At 39.6% G+C, this 21,506-nt stretch overlaps 1 protein-coding gene across 11 annotated transcripts in view; it reads right to left on the reverse strand.

Annotated features, from left to right (window-relative positions):
- Window positions 1-652: 652 nt before the first annotated feature.
- The window catches only part of NBEA (neurobeachin), a 696,015-nt gene continuing 675,161 nt past the window's right edge, over window positions 653-21,506 (reverse strand). For all 11 annotated transcript variants that reach the window (XM_032403205.1, XM_032403204.1, XM_032403196.1 and 8 more), the window contains 6 exons: window positions 19,625-19,780; window positions 18,939-19,109; window positions 7,708-7,809; window positions 5,470-5,666; window positions 4,337-4,488; window positions 653-2,508 (listed from right to left, as the gene is read on the reverse strand). In XM_032403205.1, coding sequence (XP_032259096.1) covers window positions 2,418-2,508; window positions 4,337-4,488; window positions 5,470-5,666; window positions 7,708-7,809; window positions 18,939-19,109; window positions 19,625-19,780 — 869 coding nt within the window. In that variant the 3' untranslated portion in view covers window positions 653-2,417. The remainder of the gene's footprint in view (window positions 2,509-4,336; window positions 4,489-5,469; window positions 5,667-7,707; window positions 7,810-18,938; window positions 19,110-19,624; window positions 19,781-21,506) is intronic.

Genomic DNA, 21,506 nt, shown 5'->3' on the forward strand with positions numbered 1-21,506 from the left:
ACTGACAGGTGTCTGGCTGGGGGACAGGGTGGAGAGTGATAGGCGCAAGCCTTTCTCTGGCTGCTGTTGGTTGTCCTTTTGGTCTGGAGTACGCAGATGGAAGCCTGCTTGCAGGTCTGTCACTCCCTGGGCCGGCCTGGCTGCCAGCCCACTGCCCGCACTGAACCAGAGCGACCGAGCCCCCTTGGCACCCCCCCCGCCTTCCTCCCCCGCCCCGGCCCTGCTGGCAGCGGCTCCTGCCGGTTGCTCAGTCCCTGCTTGTGTCATGCCCGGTCCAGGACAAATTCTAGAAAGCATGGTTCCAATAAGAACAGCATTATTTGATAATATTAATGTAATGAGCAATTGTACTCTTCACCATCACTGGCATTTAGTTCCTTTTAAATAAAATAAAAATAATCCAGAAAGTGGATTATGTGGAAGAAACCCCAGGGCTGTTTCCCTCTGGTCACTGTTGCCCCAAATCCCTGCCAGATGGTCAAGCAGAGAAGCTCGTGTTTCAGCAAATTACGGAACCTCATTAGGACTCTATTTCATGTTTTGAGATGCTGTAGGCCTTTATATGAGGTGATGTTGATTTCTTAAACTTGTATGACAGCATAATGAATGCATGTCAGTGAAGTGTCCAATGAAATGTGAAACAATCAGTGAATTCTTTGCATATTTTATTTTTCTTTTTTTGATTTCCAACTCACACACATCTGGCATATTTTACATCTTTGCAATAAAACATGGTTACAATAGCTTAAGGAATTTATATATCCAAAATATTTCACCATGATCTCAAGATGAAATGAACTTGTCTTCCAGATGTTCGGTATCCTCCCACTTCTAAGCTACAAACTCAAGATATTGCTTACAGCCTGGTGATGAATAACTTAATCATTACGCTGATCCCCCAGAATTTCAGAATATCATAAATACAAACAACAATGAAGAAGGAATTCAGTGCTAAAACTTACTAATACAAGGTGGATGACAAATAAGTAATCACATCAATAAATAATGATATGTTTCTGGTGCAAAGTGCCAATACAAAGAACCCATTATCTTGTTGTATCTTTTTAAATAAATGACTGCAAGTGAGTATAAATTCTGAGAAAATTACATTCCTGGAACATGCCTCATAGCCCTACCGACACAATATGTACATCTATGACAATACGGCCACCAAATATACAAAGAAGAAACGTGAATAAAGTGTATATACCCCTGGGTGTATAACTTGATCAGTACAAGGTATGGAAAATCATTTGATACCCATCATTTTATATCATAAAAGATGAAGTGCCTTAGGCTAAGAATGTGGCTTTAGGTGAGAACTGCACGAGAACCTAAAAGAATAGCCTCAGTTATTGTTATAATAAAGTCTGACTCGTTATTAAAGAAACTAAGCTATTCGAGAACCAAAGAGGAAAAGAAAAAACCCAAGAAACAAAACCAAAAATAGTTAGCATCAGATTCTCCTCCCCTAATGTGCACACACTAAACCAGCAGGATGACTCTGGAAGAGATGCCCAGGAGCTGGGAAGTCATTACCATGGAACTAACGATCGTGACTCCTATTTATACAATAAAAACCAAGACCTCATCCCTAAGCCCCCTTTCTGCTGTGTCTTCAAATTATGAAGGGTAAGGCTGAATTTTCTTTGTATAAAGTAGCAAAAATGGCAAATAATGGCTTAGTATCCAAATGCTTTATGAGCAAATTTCACTGAGAAGGGATGAATTTAGATTAAAAAGTGCAAACCATATTTTGGTGAAAATGTCAAAAATTACTGATTGAGCCCAAATTCAACCCTTTCATACAAGCTGTGTCCTTGGACAGATCTTTCTGGTTCATAGTGTGAATGCACCTGTTCCATCAAGACATCAGGATTAAAGAACATGCAAGTTGTAACTCCACAATAAAATTAAGAAATGTTTTGTTCTTTATACAAGGTTTTACTTTTACAAAAGTATCCCTTTAAATAAGATGCATCTGATGTACAAAGTATCAAACGTGTTTTTTTTTTTTTTCTCAGCTTGAAAAGAGGCTGGAAATGGGATGCAGGTTAGGTTCAAAGCTTAAACTTTGTAACAACTGGACACAAGGTTCCTCAGAATTGTCAAAAGTCTCTTGTGACGCGTCCTACTACCTTTTCTCAATAAACAACAATATATGAAATAATTACCAAAACATCTCCTAATTCATATAATTTACATGATATAAGCTTGCTTGGTAGCAGCTGGTGTTCAGTCGTGAAAAAACACACAAAGTAAAATGGCTGCTGACTATAATGTACAGCTATTGCTGGGTGTGATGGAATGTACAAACGGAGGTCGATGTAGACGAGTTTTTTCCACCAGAGATATTGCCTTTCCATGCAGCACTTGTGCTCTCAGCTCTGACTTGGCTTTTGGTTCTTCATTTGTCTTCAGTATCTGTTCTGATGCTCATAATGCCACCGATTAAAATCTATATTAAAAGCTACAATGCTACCGGAAGCCATGCCAGTGATCAGCGTCCTGGAAAAGCAGAGACGGCAGTTAAGAGTGATGCAAAAATCACTGACGTGGTTGCTACTTTCTACTAGACGGTATCACGATCTCTGAGCTCCCCAGGGTCTTGGTTTTGTGGTCATCGACACAGGTTTTATTCCTGGTCCTCCTGGGAGAACTGGAATCAATCCTGCTCAGACCCGGACTGCCAGACCAAGGGTTGTTTAGCTTGGGATCAGACAGCTCATCTGATAAATACCGTTCGAGTAAGCACCCTCAATGTGCGTATGCCACTTCTGTGCGCGTGCCACTGCTCCAACATATCAGGGACATTATAAGACACAAAAATAATTGAAATCGGGGCTGAGATTCAAATAGAAATAGAAACTTGATCAGCGTCTTTCTTCACTCCTCTTTGGAGACTCCTGACACGACTGTGACTGCAGACGCTCCCCATCTACCCTCCCTCCTGATGCCTACTGAATAGAGCCTCTCTTGCCCTCCTCACCCCTCCAGAAAAGTCAATCACTTCCTTCTCCTGCCATGCTGTCCCTGCTCCCCTCATATACAATTATTATGATTATTTGAGCTCCTAGGGGGTCAGTAATCTTAGGACTTGGTAGTGCTTAATCTATGATGGGGGCAAGGGTTCGAAGCATGAATACATGAATGAGTAAGAATGTCAGGGAGAACATTTAAACTACTTAAAAACACAATTTCAAATACTTTATTTCAAATACTTTAGAAACCCTCATGTATATACACGTAATTACACAATAAAGCATTCCCATCTACTCATGAATATGGACTACAGTATTTTGGAATACCGCTTCTTAAAAGTTTTCTTTAAAGACAGGCTGGGCTGCAGATCAAATATATCCCTTCCCCAAACTAAATTAAATTATGTTGCTTTTCTTGATGACCTCAGTAACATCTTACTAGATTGTGAAGATGCTTTGTTAAGTTTGTGATATAGCCTTACTATTTATAATATTTTGAAACCCATATCTTTATAAAGAATATACCTATAGTTGAAAAAAGTTGGTTAATAAGCTTTTCTTATTTCTGTTAAATATACAGCAAAAAGAAGAAATTACATACCACATTAAGATTATAGAGTTTAAAAATTTTTAAATCTAGAAATTTTAGACTTCATATTCCAAGTATCCTTTTCACTTTACAGTAAACCCCAAGGTGAGTTTTAGGAAATAGTAAAATCCTCTTGCCAATCAAGGAACAATGGAAAATCATATTAATTAATTAACTCTGTCAATTCTTTCAAAAAATAAAAGATTATAGTGTTCCAGGGAAATATATAAAATATAGCAAAATAACATAAATGAGGAATATGTGAATAAGGAAGTGGGAGGTGGGGATTGTTTCAGTAACAGGTGAGTGTTTTGCATCTTTTCAAGCAGAGGCCAGCTCTGCTGGAAATTGCTAGCTACAGGTATGTCTCAAGCTGAAACACACCTGCGCTGAGAAACATGGATCCCTTCTCAGAATGGAAGCGAGGGGGTCCGGTCTGAGACGAGGTGAGGGTCTTAGAACAGAGACGTTGGTGGGAATAATTCTGTTTTGAGCAGTGTCTGGATGTGCCTGTTCTTCCTCGGACCCATTTCTTCCTTTCTTTTTTCCGCCCCCCACCCCCTCTTACTCTCTTCCTCTGTTTTCTTCTTCCCAGACTCCTTTCTTAGTGCACTTACTCCCCTCCTCTATTTACCCTTTTCTGTGCTACTCTTTCTTCCATCTGGGCGCTGGAATCTTATTCACAGCACATTTCACCCTTGGTAGAATGTAAAGAACTTTCAGTGACAGCCCTCACATGCTTACATTTCCCCCCGACGGGGCTCACCTCTGGTCATGGGACAAGTCCATTGCTCTGATGCCAGCATCACATCCGGGGTAAATGTACAGCTGCTTGAAGTCACAGGCCTGCCAGACCTCCACCACACCATTGTCCCCTCCGGTCACCAGGTTCTGGCCATCGCTACTCAGGAGAATGGCCTTCAGAAAAGGCAGAAAAACAACAATTCGTCTCAGCTTTTCCCATTTGGTCAATGCTCATTTACTGAAAAGCACTCCACACAGTTCCCTCATAATTATTATCTACTTTTAGCCATTGGTCCAAGTTGCCTGACGTCCAGTCCCCAGCATTTCCAATGTGGAATTCATCAGAGTTCTTACATAAGCAAAGGGTCTTATTAAAGCCAATAAGGTTACAAAATAACAGAAGTCCCAAAGGGAATATTATCAATCTAATTCAGGAAGAACTTGAGAATTAAGGAACATGATGTTTTAAGTCCTGAATATTAACAATGTCAAGACTTTCAGAACAAATGGCGGAGGCATATTTTAAAACAGCTTTTAATAATGATAAACCAACAATTACAATTCATTTATGAGTGAAGGGCAATCTGGTACATGTAATTTTGGTCTGGGGCTCTAAAGGTAAGATTCTTTGACAATAAACTCACATATAATGTCAGGGGGTGCAGCACAGTTTATAAAGGAGCCAAAGAAAAATCTCCTTAGGGGTCTGACCTCTAATCAAACAAAAGCTGTCATCTCTAAAATCTAATTCACTGAGTTAACTACTTGGGATTAAATGAATTTTGGGTTTGTTCAAAGCATCCATCTACATGCATTTACATGCTTTTAAAACCAGCACACATTTGGGGTGCCTGGGTGGCTCAGTTGGTTAAGCTTCTGCCTTGGGCTCAGATAGTGATTTCAGGGCACCCCCCCTCCTCTCCCCCCCCATCAAGCCCTGCCCTATTCAGTGGGGAGTCTGCTTCTCCCTCTCCTTCTGCCCTACCACCCTGTTCATGCTCTCTCTCTCAAATAAATAAATAATCTCTTAAAAAACAAACCAGCACACATTTATTTATCCAGATACCAGAAATTCTATCATGAATCGTTTAATGTAAAATAGTCGATCAATCTCGTGGCTTCAGTCCCTGTTTAGCACTGAACATGCAGATTTACCCTGGTTGAATCGTTGATCTCCATCTGAGCCAAAAGTTTCCCATTAATGCTGAAATTGCTGAATCGCCCTCGTTCATAGTATATGATACAGTGGCCTTCGCTAGAGACGGAAATCAAGCGTGGGAACAAGCAGTTTTCTGGTCCTTCAAGGGCTCGCAGCAAATCTCCAGTGATGGTGTGGACAAGGCAAGGGCCCTCTGCAGAAGGAGGAAATCCATGGCCAGAGTCATTCGTGACAAGTCACATATGAGCTCTCACTAACCTACAAACCCTACCTGGGTATGTATACTCCGATTTGTTGCAAGAAGGCAGAAAAGAAAAGAGGTAAGCCTGGCAGGAGCCAAGCACTGATGGTATATTTAAACAGATCATATACGCAACTGATGAATCATTGAACACTACATCTGAAACTAATGATATACTATATGTTGGCTAATTGACTTTAAATAAAAAAATATATATATGAAAAAAAAAACACCACACAGATCAAATACAGGGAGCTGTTAACACACACAGAACTTCCCAACTTTTTATCTAGGGAAATACTTGGTCTTTTCCCTCACGAGATAATATTCATAAAAAAAGATACACTTCATAGATAACGTGACAAGAGAAGATTGTATGTCCCGAAGTTTTCTTTTTTAGTTTGTGTTTTTGGAAGTTTTCTTTTTTAGTTTGTGTTTCTCAAAAGTTTAGGAGAATTATCAAAGCAACTGCTAATTTTCTTGAGTATCATCAAAACTTTAACATTGTACCACATAAATACATTACTATGAAATGAGTTTTGCCTTCTCTATAGTCCATACACAAAATGTAAAAGGCAAAATTAAGATATTTAATTAAGTAATTCATACTACAGAAACATGTTTCGTCTGTAAATATGAACAATGAGGCAAGAGTATAAAAAAGTAAGCTGGGGAGTGACTTATTTTGCTCTGATTTCTGCCCTCCCCCATAGAAATTGTGTTGATAAGATAAAAATTTTACTAGGCAAGTTGATAGAAATAACTGGTTCATATAGTTTTGTATTACCCACCCCCCAACAAAACAACCTCACACAGACAGTTAATTAATTACATTTCTATTTTCCAATTGACTCCAGTAGATACGTAGTTTACAAAACAAGTGGCATTAATAAGGCTATACCTAAATTTTTTCCTGATTACTAAAGTGATAGAAAATACAGAAAATTTGGGAGAAAAAGAAAATAGCAATCACCTCTAATATCGCCCATCGCTTTTAGAAAATACCGTTTTTTTCCTATACCTACTATGTGTCTTTGTTTTCTTTTCCTTTTCACTTTACAGGACAGAATAATATTACACATGTTGTTGCTCTTTTTTTTTTTTTTTTTAAGTAAAAAGACATTTATTGAAAATATCCTATGTGTCCACCGGGTCATTTTACTCTTAGATACGAAAGTGAAAAAACATAGTCCCTAACCTTCAGACATTATATCCGTTCTCCATAAAGCAGCCAGGATAAGCTCCTGAAAACCAAATCTGATCATCGCATCACTTTGCTTAAAAAAACTTCAGTGGGTTCCCACTATGCTCCGAACAAAATACACAGGGCAAACCCCTATGCCCCCGGCCCTCCTGCCTGTCAGCCCTCTTGCTCCCTAAGTCTGCGCCACAGTATCTACTCAGCCCCTCTGGTATTCTTGCAGTTTCTCCTAGGCATCAGGCTCCTTCTTGCCCCAGAGCCTCACCACGGAGAATTGGGCTTCTGATCCGGAATTAGAATCCAAGTTTCCTGACTTTTTCTGAAACAACACTTCATCCACAAAAAGTCAAACCCTCAACAAGTGATCATGTTTCCTTTCCCACCAACCTCTACACAGCCCCGGGCCTTATGAAGGAAGGGGCTCTGGAGGGAGGTGGGTCCAAGGCTATGTCTGAGAAGCAACCTGACGCCCCCAAGACTCCCACTGCTTCACGGATACCTCCCCCAACTTTTATATGTTATTTTTAATGGCTGCATCCTAGGGATGTGCTGCAGTTTAATTTACCAGTGTTCTGGCTAGAATGCTGGTGACCACAAAATACTACATAACATTTTATGTATATTCCATATTAGTACTAGTAAATATTAATAATAAAACAAAACAGTTGCAAAGAACCCAGGGATTCCATTGTCTGTAGAGAGGCTCCTAAAGGAAATAAATCATAAATCATGGTTAACTTGAGAAAATAGTACAGGTTTTAAAGACCTAAAATGAAGGAAATGCCTTCTGACCTTTAGCACCACTGATAACAAGTCCAAGTTCTGCACAGACAGAAACACAGACAACTTCATGGTCATGGCCTGTGAGGACAGCTCTGGGTGCTGGATAGTCACCTGCAAGGAAAAAGGAGCAGTGAGTTAGTACAGACCGATGCCAGAAATGAAGAGCTACACCATTAAATCGAACATTTAAAAGTCGTTCATGTTTATTAAGGGCATTTACTAGCTGTGTGACCATGAGCCAGTGGCTTAACCTCTCTGCTGTTTCCTCACTTGTAAACTACTGCTACAGTAAACCTACAGCGTGGGTCCTTCAGGTGACTTGAATAAGTCGACAGATGAGACGTGCCTACAACATTGCCACAGTGGTGATGGCTCTCCTGCCTTTCCTATTGTTACGAAACAGACACCAAGCCTGCCAAAGCACATATATGCATTTTCTCACTTACTTATGGCAATATTCACATGAGGCAGGGACTGTGATTATCCCTATTTTATAGCCTAGAAACCCAAGGCTTTGCAAGGTTATTCAACCTGCACAAGTTCATACAGCTACCAAGTGCTGGAATTGAACCCAGAGCTATCTAATTTTGAAACCCATGCTCTTACCCATTTAAAAATGTTCCTTAAAATCTCCAACAAAACAGGCTGAGGTGCTTTGATTTTGAGGGGAGAGGAAAGTAGTGAAGGAAAGAAGAGATGATCATCTTGAGTTTCCCCTTGACTTAATATTAAATCGAATTTAGCTAAAAAGTCCAGCTGCGTTATGTGACATAAGCATTTTCACTGCTAAGTGCTTTTGCAATCATTAAGGGGATGACTTTTAAGTGACAGGCATTCTTCTAAGCAGGCCAGGTACAGAGTGTAGAGAGGTGGAAGGCATAACCTGGAACTCCTGAGAACTCCTCAAACAACCGCGGCCTTCCCCAGGCTCGACACTGGAGGTGCTCGCCAATGCCGAGTGTGAGGAAGAACAGCTTATGTGCACCGAGTACAGCAGGGATCAGAAGCCCGCCATATAAAGACGGCATCGGAATGTCTGCTGAGTAACCTGCACAAAGGCAGCGTGAGAAGGATCAGCAAAGTTGAGAGGGCATCATGCCAGCATTGTCTTACGGGGCAAACTGTTGGGAGAAGCCCGTCTGGGACAGAAATGAGGGGTCTCTACAGTCTTGGGTGCAGACTTGTGAAGGAAAAGGAAACAATAACAAGTCACAGAGGCACTGTGGAAGGTGAATGGGCTATGGTGCCAACCTGGGTAGGGTTCTCAGTGGTCCCATTGGTGGGTGGGAAAAGAGAGCCAGTGTTGGCCATCCTGGGCCTATGTGAGGATCTTTAAAAGACTCACTGAAGTGAAATTCTACTGAAAGTGGGGTGATCAGAAAGGAGGATGTGAAACACTTAGTAACAGTACAGTTTGGACCTGAACCACCCAATCAGATTCAACAAATATTTATCGATGCCTTGTAATACCCCACTATTTCCATTTTTCATTAACATCACGCTTATTAATGTCTTGTGCCTATTAGTTTTTATTTCATTTATTTTTAAAAAGATTTTATTTATTTATTTGACAGAGAGAGAGAGAGCAGGAGAGCACAAGCAGGGGGGAGGCCCAAAGGGAGAGGGAGAAGCAGGCTTCCCGCTGAGCAGGGAGCCCGACGCAGGGCTGGATCCCAGGACCCTGGGATCATGACCTGAGCTGAAGGCAACCGTTTAACCGACTGAGCCACCCAGGCGCCCCCGTTTTTATTTTTAAACAGTTCTAGCTGACTCCTATTGTATGACTTTGGTTTATCTGGATGTGTGGTTTAGATGACTCTACAGTAATACCTTAGCAAACAGTAAGTGGTATACATAAATACGCCTCTGTGCATACATACAAATATATTATTTCATCTTAAGTTATCAGGTTTATTGACCATTACTTTTTCTCCTTGAAAAGGCATGTTGGAACTTGGTCTTGTAACTGCAACTCTTCCAGAATCCTTGGTATTTCTCAAACTAGGGTCTGTGTACCCTGGGCTCTGTGGATGTTTTCTTGGGAGTGAAAAGTTCCATGAAAAATTTTAAATTTCAGATTTATACTTTGATGATACTCTCAATATATTTGTTAACCAGTTATAAAGATGAGATCTCTCTTTGCTGTCAAAAATTTATGCCGTGGCAATTTAAAATTGACATATGCTTTAAAAATTAAGATGAACTAATTAATTCAGTGTTTCTCAAACTTGTTCATGGGGTCCAAGAACACAGTCCTCAGAGTCAGAGGGTTTTTTGTGGGGGTGGAGGGGTTAAGGGTTAATGACAATTTTGTTCTCTTTAAAAGGGATCAGTGTATGGGCGCCTGGGTGGCTCAGTTGGTTGGGCGACTGCCTTCGGCTCAGGTCATGATCCTGGAGTCCCGGGATCGAGTCCCGCATCGGGCTCCCTGCTCGGCGGGGAGTCTGCTCCTCCCTCTGACCCTCCCCCCTCTCATGTGCTCTCTCTCTCATTCTCTCTCTCTCAAATAAATAAATAAAATCTTTAAAAGGGATCAGTGTAACAGTGAAGTTTGAGGAACATTTTTGTAGATTAATTTTTTTCTCCAAGGTCACAAATTCTTTTCATGTTGGTAGCTTCCATAAAGCTACCTGATTTTCCTTTGTTTTTAGAAATAAATAATTAAAAATTAGCTACATATTAAATATTTATAACACATGTATAAAATTAAGAGAAAAAAATAAATTCACTTGTGCTTACCTCCTAGGTTAAGAAATATAGAACATTACCAGTAACTTTGGTGCTTTCTTATATCTTATACTTACGCCTTTTTATTTATTTATATTTTTTTAGGAGAGAGAGAGAGAGCACGCATGTGTGAGCCGGGGCTGGGAGCGGCAGAGGGAGAGGAGAGTGTGAATCTCAAGCAGGCTCCATACCCCTCGCGGAGCGGACTGGGGCTCCATCTCATGACCATGAGATCATGACCTGAGCCGAAACCAAGATTAAGACGCTTAACCGACTGAGCCATCCAAGGGCCCCAGACATGCCTTTTTAAAAAAAGTTCTGTATTTTTCTCTTTTGTTCATTCTGCTTCACCTGGTTGTTGAGTTTGTGATCTTTTTTAATAGTGCTTGAGTTCCTTCCGTGCCGGCCTGTTCTTCCCTGTCAATCCTGTTCCGGATGGGGTGCCCCCCACTCCCAATTCTTGTCTCTCAGAGAACCGCCCTGTGCTTCGGGCTTGACACGGCTCTGAGCGTTGCCTCCCGGGCTGCAATGCCTGGGCCTCACTGTGGAGGGGGCGGGGGGGGGGGGGTGTGAAGTGAATGTTCAAGGGCTGGCAATTGTGCCTGCCTCCTGGATAGCCCCTCCCTTGGCACCGACGTGACCCGCAGCACCGAACAGCTGCGCCGGCGCTCCAATCCTATGCCCCACAGTGGCCGGACGGAAGGCAACAATAGGTCTGGGAAAATTCTGGGGGAAAAGAGCATAACTAACTAAGATGCCTCATCCTGCATGGCACACAATGCGCTTCCCTCTGGTTTGCCAATACTTCCTCCTTTACACCCACCCATCTTCTGTCTCTCCAGGAATTGCTCAGTTTTATGTGAGCTTTCCCAGATCTATCAATTTCCATTTTGCTTTTGAGGCATCTCTCTGATGGAGTATGGAAGAAGGGGGATGGCGGCCCAAGTGAGTGTGTCATCTTCTTCTAAGTTTATGTATACTGCTATAATGTGTTTGAATATTGGCAAAGTATCCATTTATATTTGTCAGCAGTCCCGGATTTGTCTGAGACATATTTATAAAATGATGCTTCAAAGATGCCTTGCGTTCCCTGGTAAAATGAGAATTAAGATTTTCTGTGTAAATATTATCCTTAATTTTTCTAAGATTATTTTATGTCAGAGAGACTGGTGAATTGAAAAATCCTGAAATTATATGTTTAATAAAATTTACATAAAGAGTTTTCTAAACTTTTCCCTTATAGGCTACAGAAAAAAGTAGAAAGCAATCTAGTTCTCTTGCAGGGAACTGAAAAACATGTATAAAACTATTCCTCATGTATGTAATTTATTTTCTATTAAGAAGTAAGGTTTTCAAAGGCTCGCCTCTGATTTAGAAAGCTAAAAATTTTTTTTCATTACAATCTCCCCAGATCATTTGAACATATTGTGGAACTTAACTATTACGGGATATTGTTTAGGGCCCCTAACAGCATTGTTTTCCCTCTTTAAACTAGAGAAAAGTCAATAAAATGTTATTCGGGGGTTTCTGAGTTGGGAAACCCGCAGCAGGGGGAAAGCATATTTCCCTGCCAGGGACATTTCATTGCCAGGGACAGATGTCACATACCCCAACAATCATTCAAAATCTTGGGAATATTCTGTCACTGTCACATCACAATTGATGGATGTAGCTGGGGGTTAAAGGGCCTGTGCACAGGGAGGTGCAGGTGAGGACCCCCCCACTAGGACCACAGCGTCATCGCCCTCACCCCCCCTCATCTCCTCAACAGAAGAGCTCTCCGTGTGATGGAATCCCCATGGATGATAAAGAACAAACATGCCTGATTTTGAGATTGCTTATAGGCAAGCGTTTGGAAACTCCAAATATAAAAGGCTTATTATAAACAGATTCCATCTCATTTTTAAGCAAAAGCCATTTCAATATTTTCAGAATGGGTGATGAAAACAGTACAAAGATATTAGATGCTGTTATTCACATGGCACTGACGAGGAACTTTTTCAGTGAGATGGGTCTCTGCTTTTAGAGAAATGATCAAAGTAAAGATACTCATGGTTCTTATTATTTTAAACCTTATTTGTGGCACTACTACGCAGGGGGAAGCTTTGGTCCTTCTGAATTAAGAGCTAAACAAAAACAGCAGAGTTTCTACAATCTATGACCCTCAGCGCAGTTCTGCTGGAGTCAGAGGATGAACGTCTCGATGATATATGACGTTCAGATTTTATCTACAACCTTTGTTAGCTCACTGCAGAATCCCTGTGGAAGGTATTTTCATTCATGTTTATACCTACATAAAAACCGGATGGCTTGAAATCCCAGAATAAGTATTTTATTCACTACTCTGATTTTCAAGATTTATTTTTAAAAAACTGCTAGATAATTGTTAGGGCAGCTCAGAAGAACTGTGTCCGTGAAGAGTCCCTTATGGAGACTCTGTGTCCTCAGCCACCTGCAGAGGTCTGGCCCAAGCACCCACAGTGCCTGGGCCTACATTTTCCACAGGTCACAGGTGACCCACATAAAAACATCCCTGGGCTTGGAAAATGTCCTCTGATGTGGTTTCCTTTTTATTACATACTCACAGAGTACTCACTGGAAAACAGAAGATAGCTATTCATTAACTCTACATTTTTTTCTCTTGCAGAGATGACACTGACCACCTCTGAGCACTGAAATGGCAGGACAAATCTCCTCCCTTGAAGTCCTGAACCTGGATCTAGGTCAAGGACATTACTGTCCTGCCACTACCTTCCCCAAAGTCAACAGTATAAACCAAGGAAGTAGAGCTTTGCATAACGCCCAGAGACACCCCCAACCCTCCCAGAGCGGATCTGAAGTTCTCTGATCACGGAAATGTATTAGTCAACTCCTACATTTTTTTTATATTGCTTTTGACCCCAGCCAAAGAGCCTTGCAGCCTCAGTTCCATAAAGGGACAGGAAAGGCACTGACCAAGTGGTATTCAGCCCCCTTCTTAGTCAGGAACCTTATAAAGTCTCCCCATGTTAGGCTGAGGGGATTCAAGGCTGAGAAAAGGATGTTACATTTCAGACGTCATTTTTGAAAGTCCGAGGAGTTAGGAATTGTTCACAGATAACTATGCTTCCTCTGATACATTTCATACATTCATAAGCCCTAGATAAGATCCCTTGGTCTGAGAAGTGAGGCAAACATACATATATGTTAAAAATATCTCTGGACTGTCCTTTGTCCAGGCTTTCATCTGGTACGATACCAGTGGTTAGTGGTGGTCATGGAGCTGGGCACCAGGATAGCCACAGTAAGAGAAGGCTGGATGCAAACAAAGAGAGGCCTAGGATTTGGCAGATGTTTAGTGACAGGCTGTGGCTGGCAGGAGGCTCGGTGTCCAGAGCTGAAGCTCACACAATGGGAGCCCAGGGAAGGGATGTGCGCACAGCTGGAGTCTCCTTTTCAACGGGCTTCTCGTTTCATACTTTGCATAATGCTCATACATGAGCTAAAAGACTTATTTTTAAAAAGTGAGATTGAAAAGGCATAATCATGTCTTATGCATGTCACTCGATGAATATCTGTAGATGTGATCTGAAAAGATGAACAGTAAATTCTCTTCCAAAATTTCCTACTGCTATGATTTAAAAAATGTCCTATGTATGTATCGACAGACTCTCTACCAAGCACCTTATATCTGGTATAAACATTACAACCACACACTCTAAAAGCAAATTGGATTTTGAGCTGAGGTCCCAGTGTATTTTAAGTGTCTGCTGAAGAGACAACAATGTTGACTTGCCCCTCTTGTGACTATCTTGTTGGAAGCTACAGCACGTAATGAGAAATGTCAAGTCCCAAGATCAATGAAATTTTGGGCTCCAGGGATTCAACAGGAATAGCATTGATCCTTTTAAAGAACACCAGTCAGAGATGGGTTGTAATATATTGCGAAGAGGGGCTCAGGAGGATAAACGGCCAAGTCCAAGATACCTACCTGACAAAAAAATGCAATCAGCTTTTAGCACAAATTGCCTGCTCTGCTCTCCTTTCTTTCATGCAGTAGGCTGATTCCAATTAGAGTGCGCAAATTAATTTTTATCACTTCCAAATTAGTTTCAGAATTTGTGCAAAAGAGTGTTTCAGATGAAAGCATCTGTCCCTCACATCTCTGCGATTCTGTTATCTAGTCAGGGGCCTATTTAAATCTCCAAGAAAATTTTCTATGTTCAAAGTCCCAAGTTTGAAAGAGTAACACTGGATATTAGTATTAGAAAATATATTCATAAAACAACTGTAATTCAACTGCAACCTGTGCTAACTAGCACCTGCTTATTTCTTTTATGGTCTGAAACTCTTTATAATAATCTGCTTATAAATGTTCATCGTCTTTGTGGCGAATCCAATAAAAGTATAAAAATAACTAGGAAAAGACTATTTCTGAGATGTCTGAATTAGCCACAATAATATATTTGACTCAATGAAACCATAAACTCTTTCTGCACCTACCTAAAAAAATCTACAAGCATTAGTTATATTTTCTCTGTGGTACTAACAGAGCTCTCCATTAAAAAAGAATAATGACAATGCAAAAGGGACATAAATATATTAGCCACTTGAATTAATCTTGAGAAAGTGATTAAGTGAATCCTATCATTTTATGTTGTGCTGAATAAATAAGATTCAGCCTCTGACATACAAAGCAATTCAATGTCCACACCAAGACCAAACCCCTGAATTCTAACGGCTACTGGCATATTATGTTTCACACTAGGACTTCCCCCTTCAAGTCTAGGTTAATATATACAACCCTCAAAACCTAAGGGCATTGTGTCGCACACTGTAATATGAATTTAGACATAACCAGCTTTTTGGTCTTGAGTAGCAATGCATTATAAGATAGAAAACACACAGCCTGATTCTCTGACCTGTGAATTGGTAGCTAGAATAGATTAAACTGGGACAGAAAAAAAAAATCTTTTTCTTTCATGTTGTGAGTTTTCTGATGGCAAGGACTATGTCTGTGTCAGCACCCATGGCTGATCCCTGATGTGACAGGCAATTCAGTGTGGGCTGTGACTGCCTTTACAAAAAAAAAAGTGCATTTACCGGTATATGTGGTCTCTCTAGTCATGCATACCTGTGTTACCAGGTTGGCTATTTTAACAGACTCAGTGAGCCATAAATCACTCTATCAAATACTAGATATGACTAATTATTAATTTTTTACTATTATAATTATCCATATGGTAAAAAGCTGACACCAATTTTTAACGTAATTATTATTTTGTACCCAAGATGTAAGACTAAACATTCTGTAGTATGATACCAAATATTATCTGATAGCAATTTATGATTCATGTAATAAATACTCAATGTGTTCAGTACATTCAAGCAGAAAAAGCAGTTTGGTGATTAGTATAATATGGGTTTTTGGAAACTCCAGAAGGCCAGAGACTTTGACTATCCAGCTTTCCCGGAGGCTAAGATAGGACCAGCACCCAGTAGGCCTTCAATACATGCTTGTTGCTTGCCTAACACTTTAGGTGATCATCCTGTTTATTCTAGAAGAGCATATCTCCCCCCTTATATTAAGGATGATGGATGAAATAAAGCCATATGACATACGTCCATATTAAATGTTCAAGAAGTCTTGGCACGGTGGGTTTTATAAAGTCATTTAGGGTCGTAATGATGACAATAGTTTTGACCAAAAATAAATTCTTATTAATGGAGGCAACAGTAAAAGATATGTATCAATAACATTCTTAATTTCTTAAGGATAATCTTGTCTTTGTTGAAAGCCTAAATAAAATGCTGCATTTAACAAATACAATATTCACAATTTTGTTCTTAAGGGTCAATATAAACATTTTTATTTATATAGCTCCCGTTGTAGGGCACTTTAACCAGTCTAAGTATTACTACGTTTAATTTTTCTTGATAACTGAACGACTAAAGCAACTTTCGTTAACCATCTTTTCATTTAAAAGATCATCAGAAAATCACATTAAAATTAAGTAGCTAACACAGACAATTACGATAACTTAACATGTAAAAAAATTCTTTACCTCATAGCAGTATGATATATAAAATATCTTATCTCAGCTACCCGGTGGTAGCTTTTAAGAAATGAATCCTTTTTGGGGAACTACCATTTTCATCATTTCTGAGCTCCAGTTTGAAGATGTTAGTTAATGAGATTTCAAGCACTCTTCTGTTTCTTAAAAAAAAATTTGTTATCTAAAATCTTTTAATTTTTATCAATATAGATGGAAGATACTACACAGACCTGCTGCTTAATTTGACTTTTCTAATGAATACTGCACTACTATGCAAATGAAGATTTGTAAATATGCAAAAATAAATTTAGATAAAATATATGTGATAATGTGCCACGCTTGAGAATAAGAAAGCCATCCATGGTAGATCGTGTCTTATACACATGTACACGTACACACACACACACACACACACACACGAATTCTGCTAAAAATGAAGTTTCTGGTTTTTTAATGGTATGGTTTTAGAAAAGAATAAATAAGGAGATTAACTTTTTAGTAGTTACAGTATGATATTTGTTATAATGTAGAATTGGTAGCTAATTGTTTGAGCTGGCTGGAAATCAAGCAACACCGAATATTTTTTTCCTCAAACCAGTTTGTTTGTTCACAACTTGGTTCACAACTTAGAGCAGAGGCTGATATGCATAATGCACTACTTTCACTCAGTGTCTATGCTAAGAGACGTTACTCCATGATATACTTCTAGTTTCTTTATCTGTTGGTCTTCAGCTCCAGCAGCAAGAATGAAACCTCACATAGTATTTGGTTGCATCTGGTTCATCCCCCACTACCTTCATTCATATATATTTCATTTTACATATATTTCATTTTCTTCTCTACTATGATAGGGTCTTTGCTCCTATCAATCAAAAGCCATTTCCTCTTTTTGCAATATTCTTGTCAAAATGCTTAAGAGCGGGGGTGGGTGGGACTTGAAGGGTGGACAGACGTACAACTGGGCTTCGATCCTCAGCTTTCTCATAGGCTGGAATGAACAGACCAGGGGTGGCAGCCTCCCGCCATGCAGCTGAAACACAGCATCTCGTCCATTTGGCAACTACTCTTACAACATCTCAGTGGCAGATACCCAGCATTCCTGGAAAACTCTTATCTCTGTCTTGTCATAAAGAGGACCCAGACTCATGGTTCAGTTTGTTTGGAGGTACCTTGTAAGCTGTGACCAGCGTATGAATTACAAGTAGAATTGCCCTGGTTTAGGTACTTGTCATTATCAACACTGTACAGACACCATTTTTTTATAGGAAATATTGCATTGAAACTACTGAAAGCTTGGTAATTAAAAACAGTGATTATTGCTAGGCAATCTCTTATCTAGTTCTTCATTTAACAATATATATTTTTTAAAGATTTTATTTATTTATTTGACAGATAGAGAGAGACAGCGAGAGAGGGAACACAAGCAGGGGGAGTGGGAGAGGGAGAAGCAGGCTTCCCGCGGAGCAGGGAGCCCGACGCGGGGCTTGATCCCAGGACCCTGGCTGGGACCATGACCTGAGCTGAAGGCAGACACTTAACGACTGAGCCACCCAGGTGCCCTTCTTTTAACAATATTGAAAACCCTATTATGTGTATCACTATCCCAGGAACCAGAGATTTAAAATGGAAAGGGAGAGACTCGTGATCCATTTTAGTGTTTCCTCAGAACAACAATTCCAAAGAATAATAACTGTTCTGCCATGAGCAAAAGAGGCCATGGAAAAACACGTTTGAGAAATTGTGGGTTAAGCAAATTTCAACAGATTTGTTTGTGTAAGTAAGACTTTCAGAACTTACTTACATAGTAAGAGTAAATGCACTGTTTTCTAAAATTATTTTACCCTGGAGTCCCCCCATTTTTTCCCTACAGGATATCTTAGGGAGTACTGTTGAATAAAAATACTTAGGAATCATCACAAGCAAAGGAACTGTCTTACTCAGTTTTTGGTGTCCGGATGCCTAGTCTGAAGGGAGTACCCGATCATTGTTAAACGAATGAACAGAGAAATTTACTAGACTGTGTGGTAGGAAGTAATAAGTGTCCTCACTGAGGCACAAATAAAACCTTATAGAAATTCAGAGGAGGGAGAGAATATATTCAGTTGAGAGAAATTATACAAAGTTTAATGGATGAGGAGATACTGAAGGAAATTTCTGAAGGATGGAGACATTTGGAGGTTGGGGGAAGACTGCCAACTACAGGGTCAATCTGGAAATTTCCCCAAGTTGAAGGTTACAGTAGTTACTCTTTTTATACTCTGACCATAACAACATTCTAGCAAAGATTTTTGCCACCTACAGCTTCCATATTTTAAAAACTAATGATGTATTGTATGGTGACTAACATAACAAAATAAAGTAAAATAAAATTAAAAAAGAATCCTTATAACCCTAGGAAAAGCTGTTAGAGAAATAAAAAAAGCAAAATATATTTAAAGAAACTTTAGTCTGATGGGACACTTCTACACAAATACTCACTGCTGTTGGGGTTGTCCCCTATGATGTGGTGTCGCCCGCTCCAGTACCAGAGAAGCAGGGTAGCATCTCGAGACCCAGACACAATGTAGCAGTCCCCGCCTATGTACGACTCAGACCTGGCCAGGCACGTGACCACATCCCAGTGGCCAAACACGATCTGAGTTAATTTCCCTGAAACACACAAAAAAACGGTAGGTTTAATTCATTTGTTATTTTTCTTTAAATGGTAATAAGCTTAACTTTATTTTACTAGATTTGTGAAAAGTGAATCCGTAAATGTGAAAATTTATAAGCTAATTCAAATCCAGCTACAGATGCTTTCTTGAATTTCTTCTGAAAAATGATACAAGAATGCTCCTTGGGATTTTTAAGGACATGACTTCGAAAACAACACAACCATGATTTTCATTCTCCAGGAGTTGGGCCAGACTAAGGGGAGGTTTAAGGTCTTTTACTGGACTTGATTTGGGGAAGGGACAGTAGTCCCATTTGTGCTATGAAATCAGGACTCATGCTAATGTTTGGAATGGATAGAGTTATAATGAGTTACTTACAACGTGAACATTTAATTTGAATCTTGACACTCAAGATGAAAATGCGTACATTATTAAGCATGATTTTATTTTAAGCTCTGGGTCTAACAAAGGCATTTTGAAGAGAAAAAGGTATTTCATAGTTACGCTTACCTGTTTCTGTAGAGTAAACTCTGAAGCTCTTATCCCAGAATCCACAGATAAGAATATAGCGATTATCTGCTGTGACCACAAAACAATGTGCATTGATTTGTATACTCTGATCAACAAGGTCCGTGATCTGCCGTTTGTTCACACCAGAGTTATTGGCTAAACATACACAGAAAAAAAGAATTTAAAGAAGGATTCCACAGGAGGTTCATCAAGGAATATTTTTATGCTTCTTTTATCTAGAAATGCGTTTTTAAGGCCATAAGATTATTAACATTTTAACATTTCCCCAGGAGGAATAGAAGCTTAATTTTTAGTAGCAGTGGTTATTTATGAACCATTTTAAATATCTAAAAGTTGTCAGAAACTTCTCCCCCAATAAATAAAAACAACATGAAGACTTCAGATAATAAATTGAAAATAAAAATACTGAGATGCCTTGAATTCTATCCATGTTCGCTACGCACAAGTTCATTAGTGTCCAACAAGTTCTGTAATCAGGAGGAAGAAATATTGTGTGAAGTATGGTATAGAAGGAAAAAAAAGTCTTAATAGTTGCCCCAATCTGTCATCTTCTGATGGCATTTACAATTCATGTGGAAAAAAGAGGGGAGAGGTTTGAGCAAGGGATGTTGTTATGTGGGCAGCCCCACAGGGAGCTTTAGGTCAGCAGCTTTAAAGACCTGGATTGTCAACAGACAGAAGGCCTTTCCAGAATGGGCTGGCAGGGGAGGAGACGAACAGAAAAGATGGGAGAGGGACTGGGGAGGAAGGAGACAGGCAGAGACTCCGGTGGATAGCACTGGGACTGAATCTGAATAAAGTCAGGAACTCGGAGACACCGTCTGATTTCCCTAGTGCCTGTCTGCATGCTAGCCTGTTCCGTTCTCTGCGCTGTCCTTTCAGGCTAAATCCCTGGGCTGAATTCTTAAACAGGAGATGCAGACGATCACCCACACTCTCTCACGCCAATTAGACTGAAGTGCTACTCTTTGTGGATTCCCACTAATGCTATAATAATAACAACGACCAGGGAGGTAAGCCAAAAAAAAATTATACTGAGAAAGGTAAAAAAGAAAAAGAAAACCAAAGGTTCTGAGTCACTTGAAAACTGTGTAATTGGTCCTTGATTAATTAGAATAGAGCTGCTAATTTTTCCATGGTTACATTCCTGCTGCATGTGACACTGTCGATGTTTCTTGGACAAAGGAATAGCTGGAGTAGACTCTAAAATATTCCCAGTCCTAGACCTTATCTCTTCCCAAAGACATGTAAATGCTATTCTGCGTAGGGGTATAAGTAACTAACTTAAATGACTGCCTTTTAACTTATTTCTGGGTTCAAAGATGAAGGGAGAATTAAGAAATATAAGGAAAGATATACCATAACTTGCATATGGCTTTATATTTTTTCAAGGCATTTTTTGTTTTTTTCTAATTTAGTTCTCTACATGATCCCATGAAAAAGTCAGGACAAACATCCTGATCAGTCATCTTGCAGATAGGAAATTGAGGCCTAGGAAAAAGAAGGGGCTTGTTCTGGATCATCTGCTAATAAATGTGTATATGATTTAAAAATATTTCCGTTATCTTTTGTAAAGAGTTATAGCTCATAAGTTTGCAATTCATATGAAATCTTTAATTAAAAAAAATTGGCCCTATTGAAAGGAGATTTCTAGAAAAGATATCTTTCATGTTAGTTCTCTTTAATGATTTTTTTGAGTCCTCACATATTTTAAATATTTTAAATAATATATAGTTGTTAAAAAATAGTTTAGGCTGAAGGAAAGGACAGTTTGGAACGATTTGCCTTGTTTAGAGCCAACTTAAATGACCTCCTAAAAAAAAAAATCAAGAAAATGCCATAAATAATTGCTTAAATACCA

This window comes from Phoca vitulina, unplaced genomic scaffold, assembly GCF_004348235.1.
Source record: "Phoca vitulina isolate PV1807 unplaced genomic scaffold, GSC_HSeal_1.0 scaffold5, whole genome shotgun sequence".
Taxonomy (NCBI): Eukaryota; Metazoa; Chordata; class Mammalia; order Carnivora; family Phocidae; genus Phoca; species Phoca vitulina.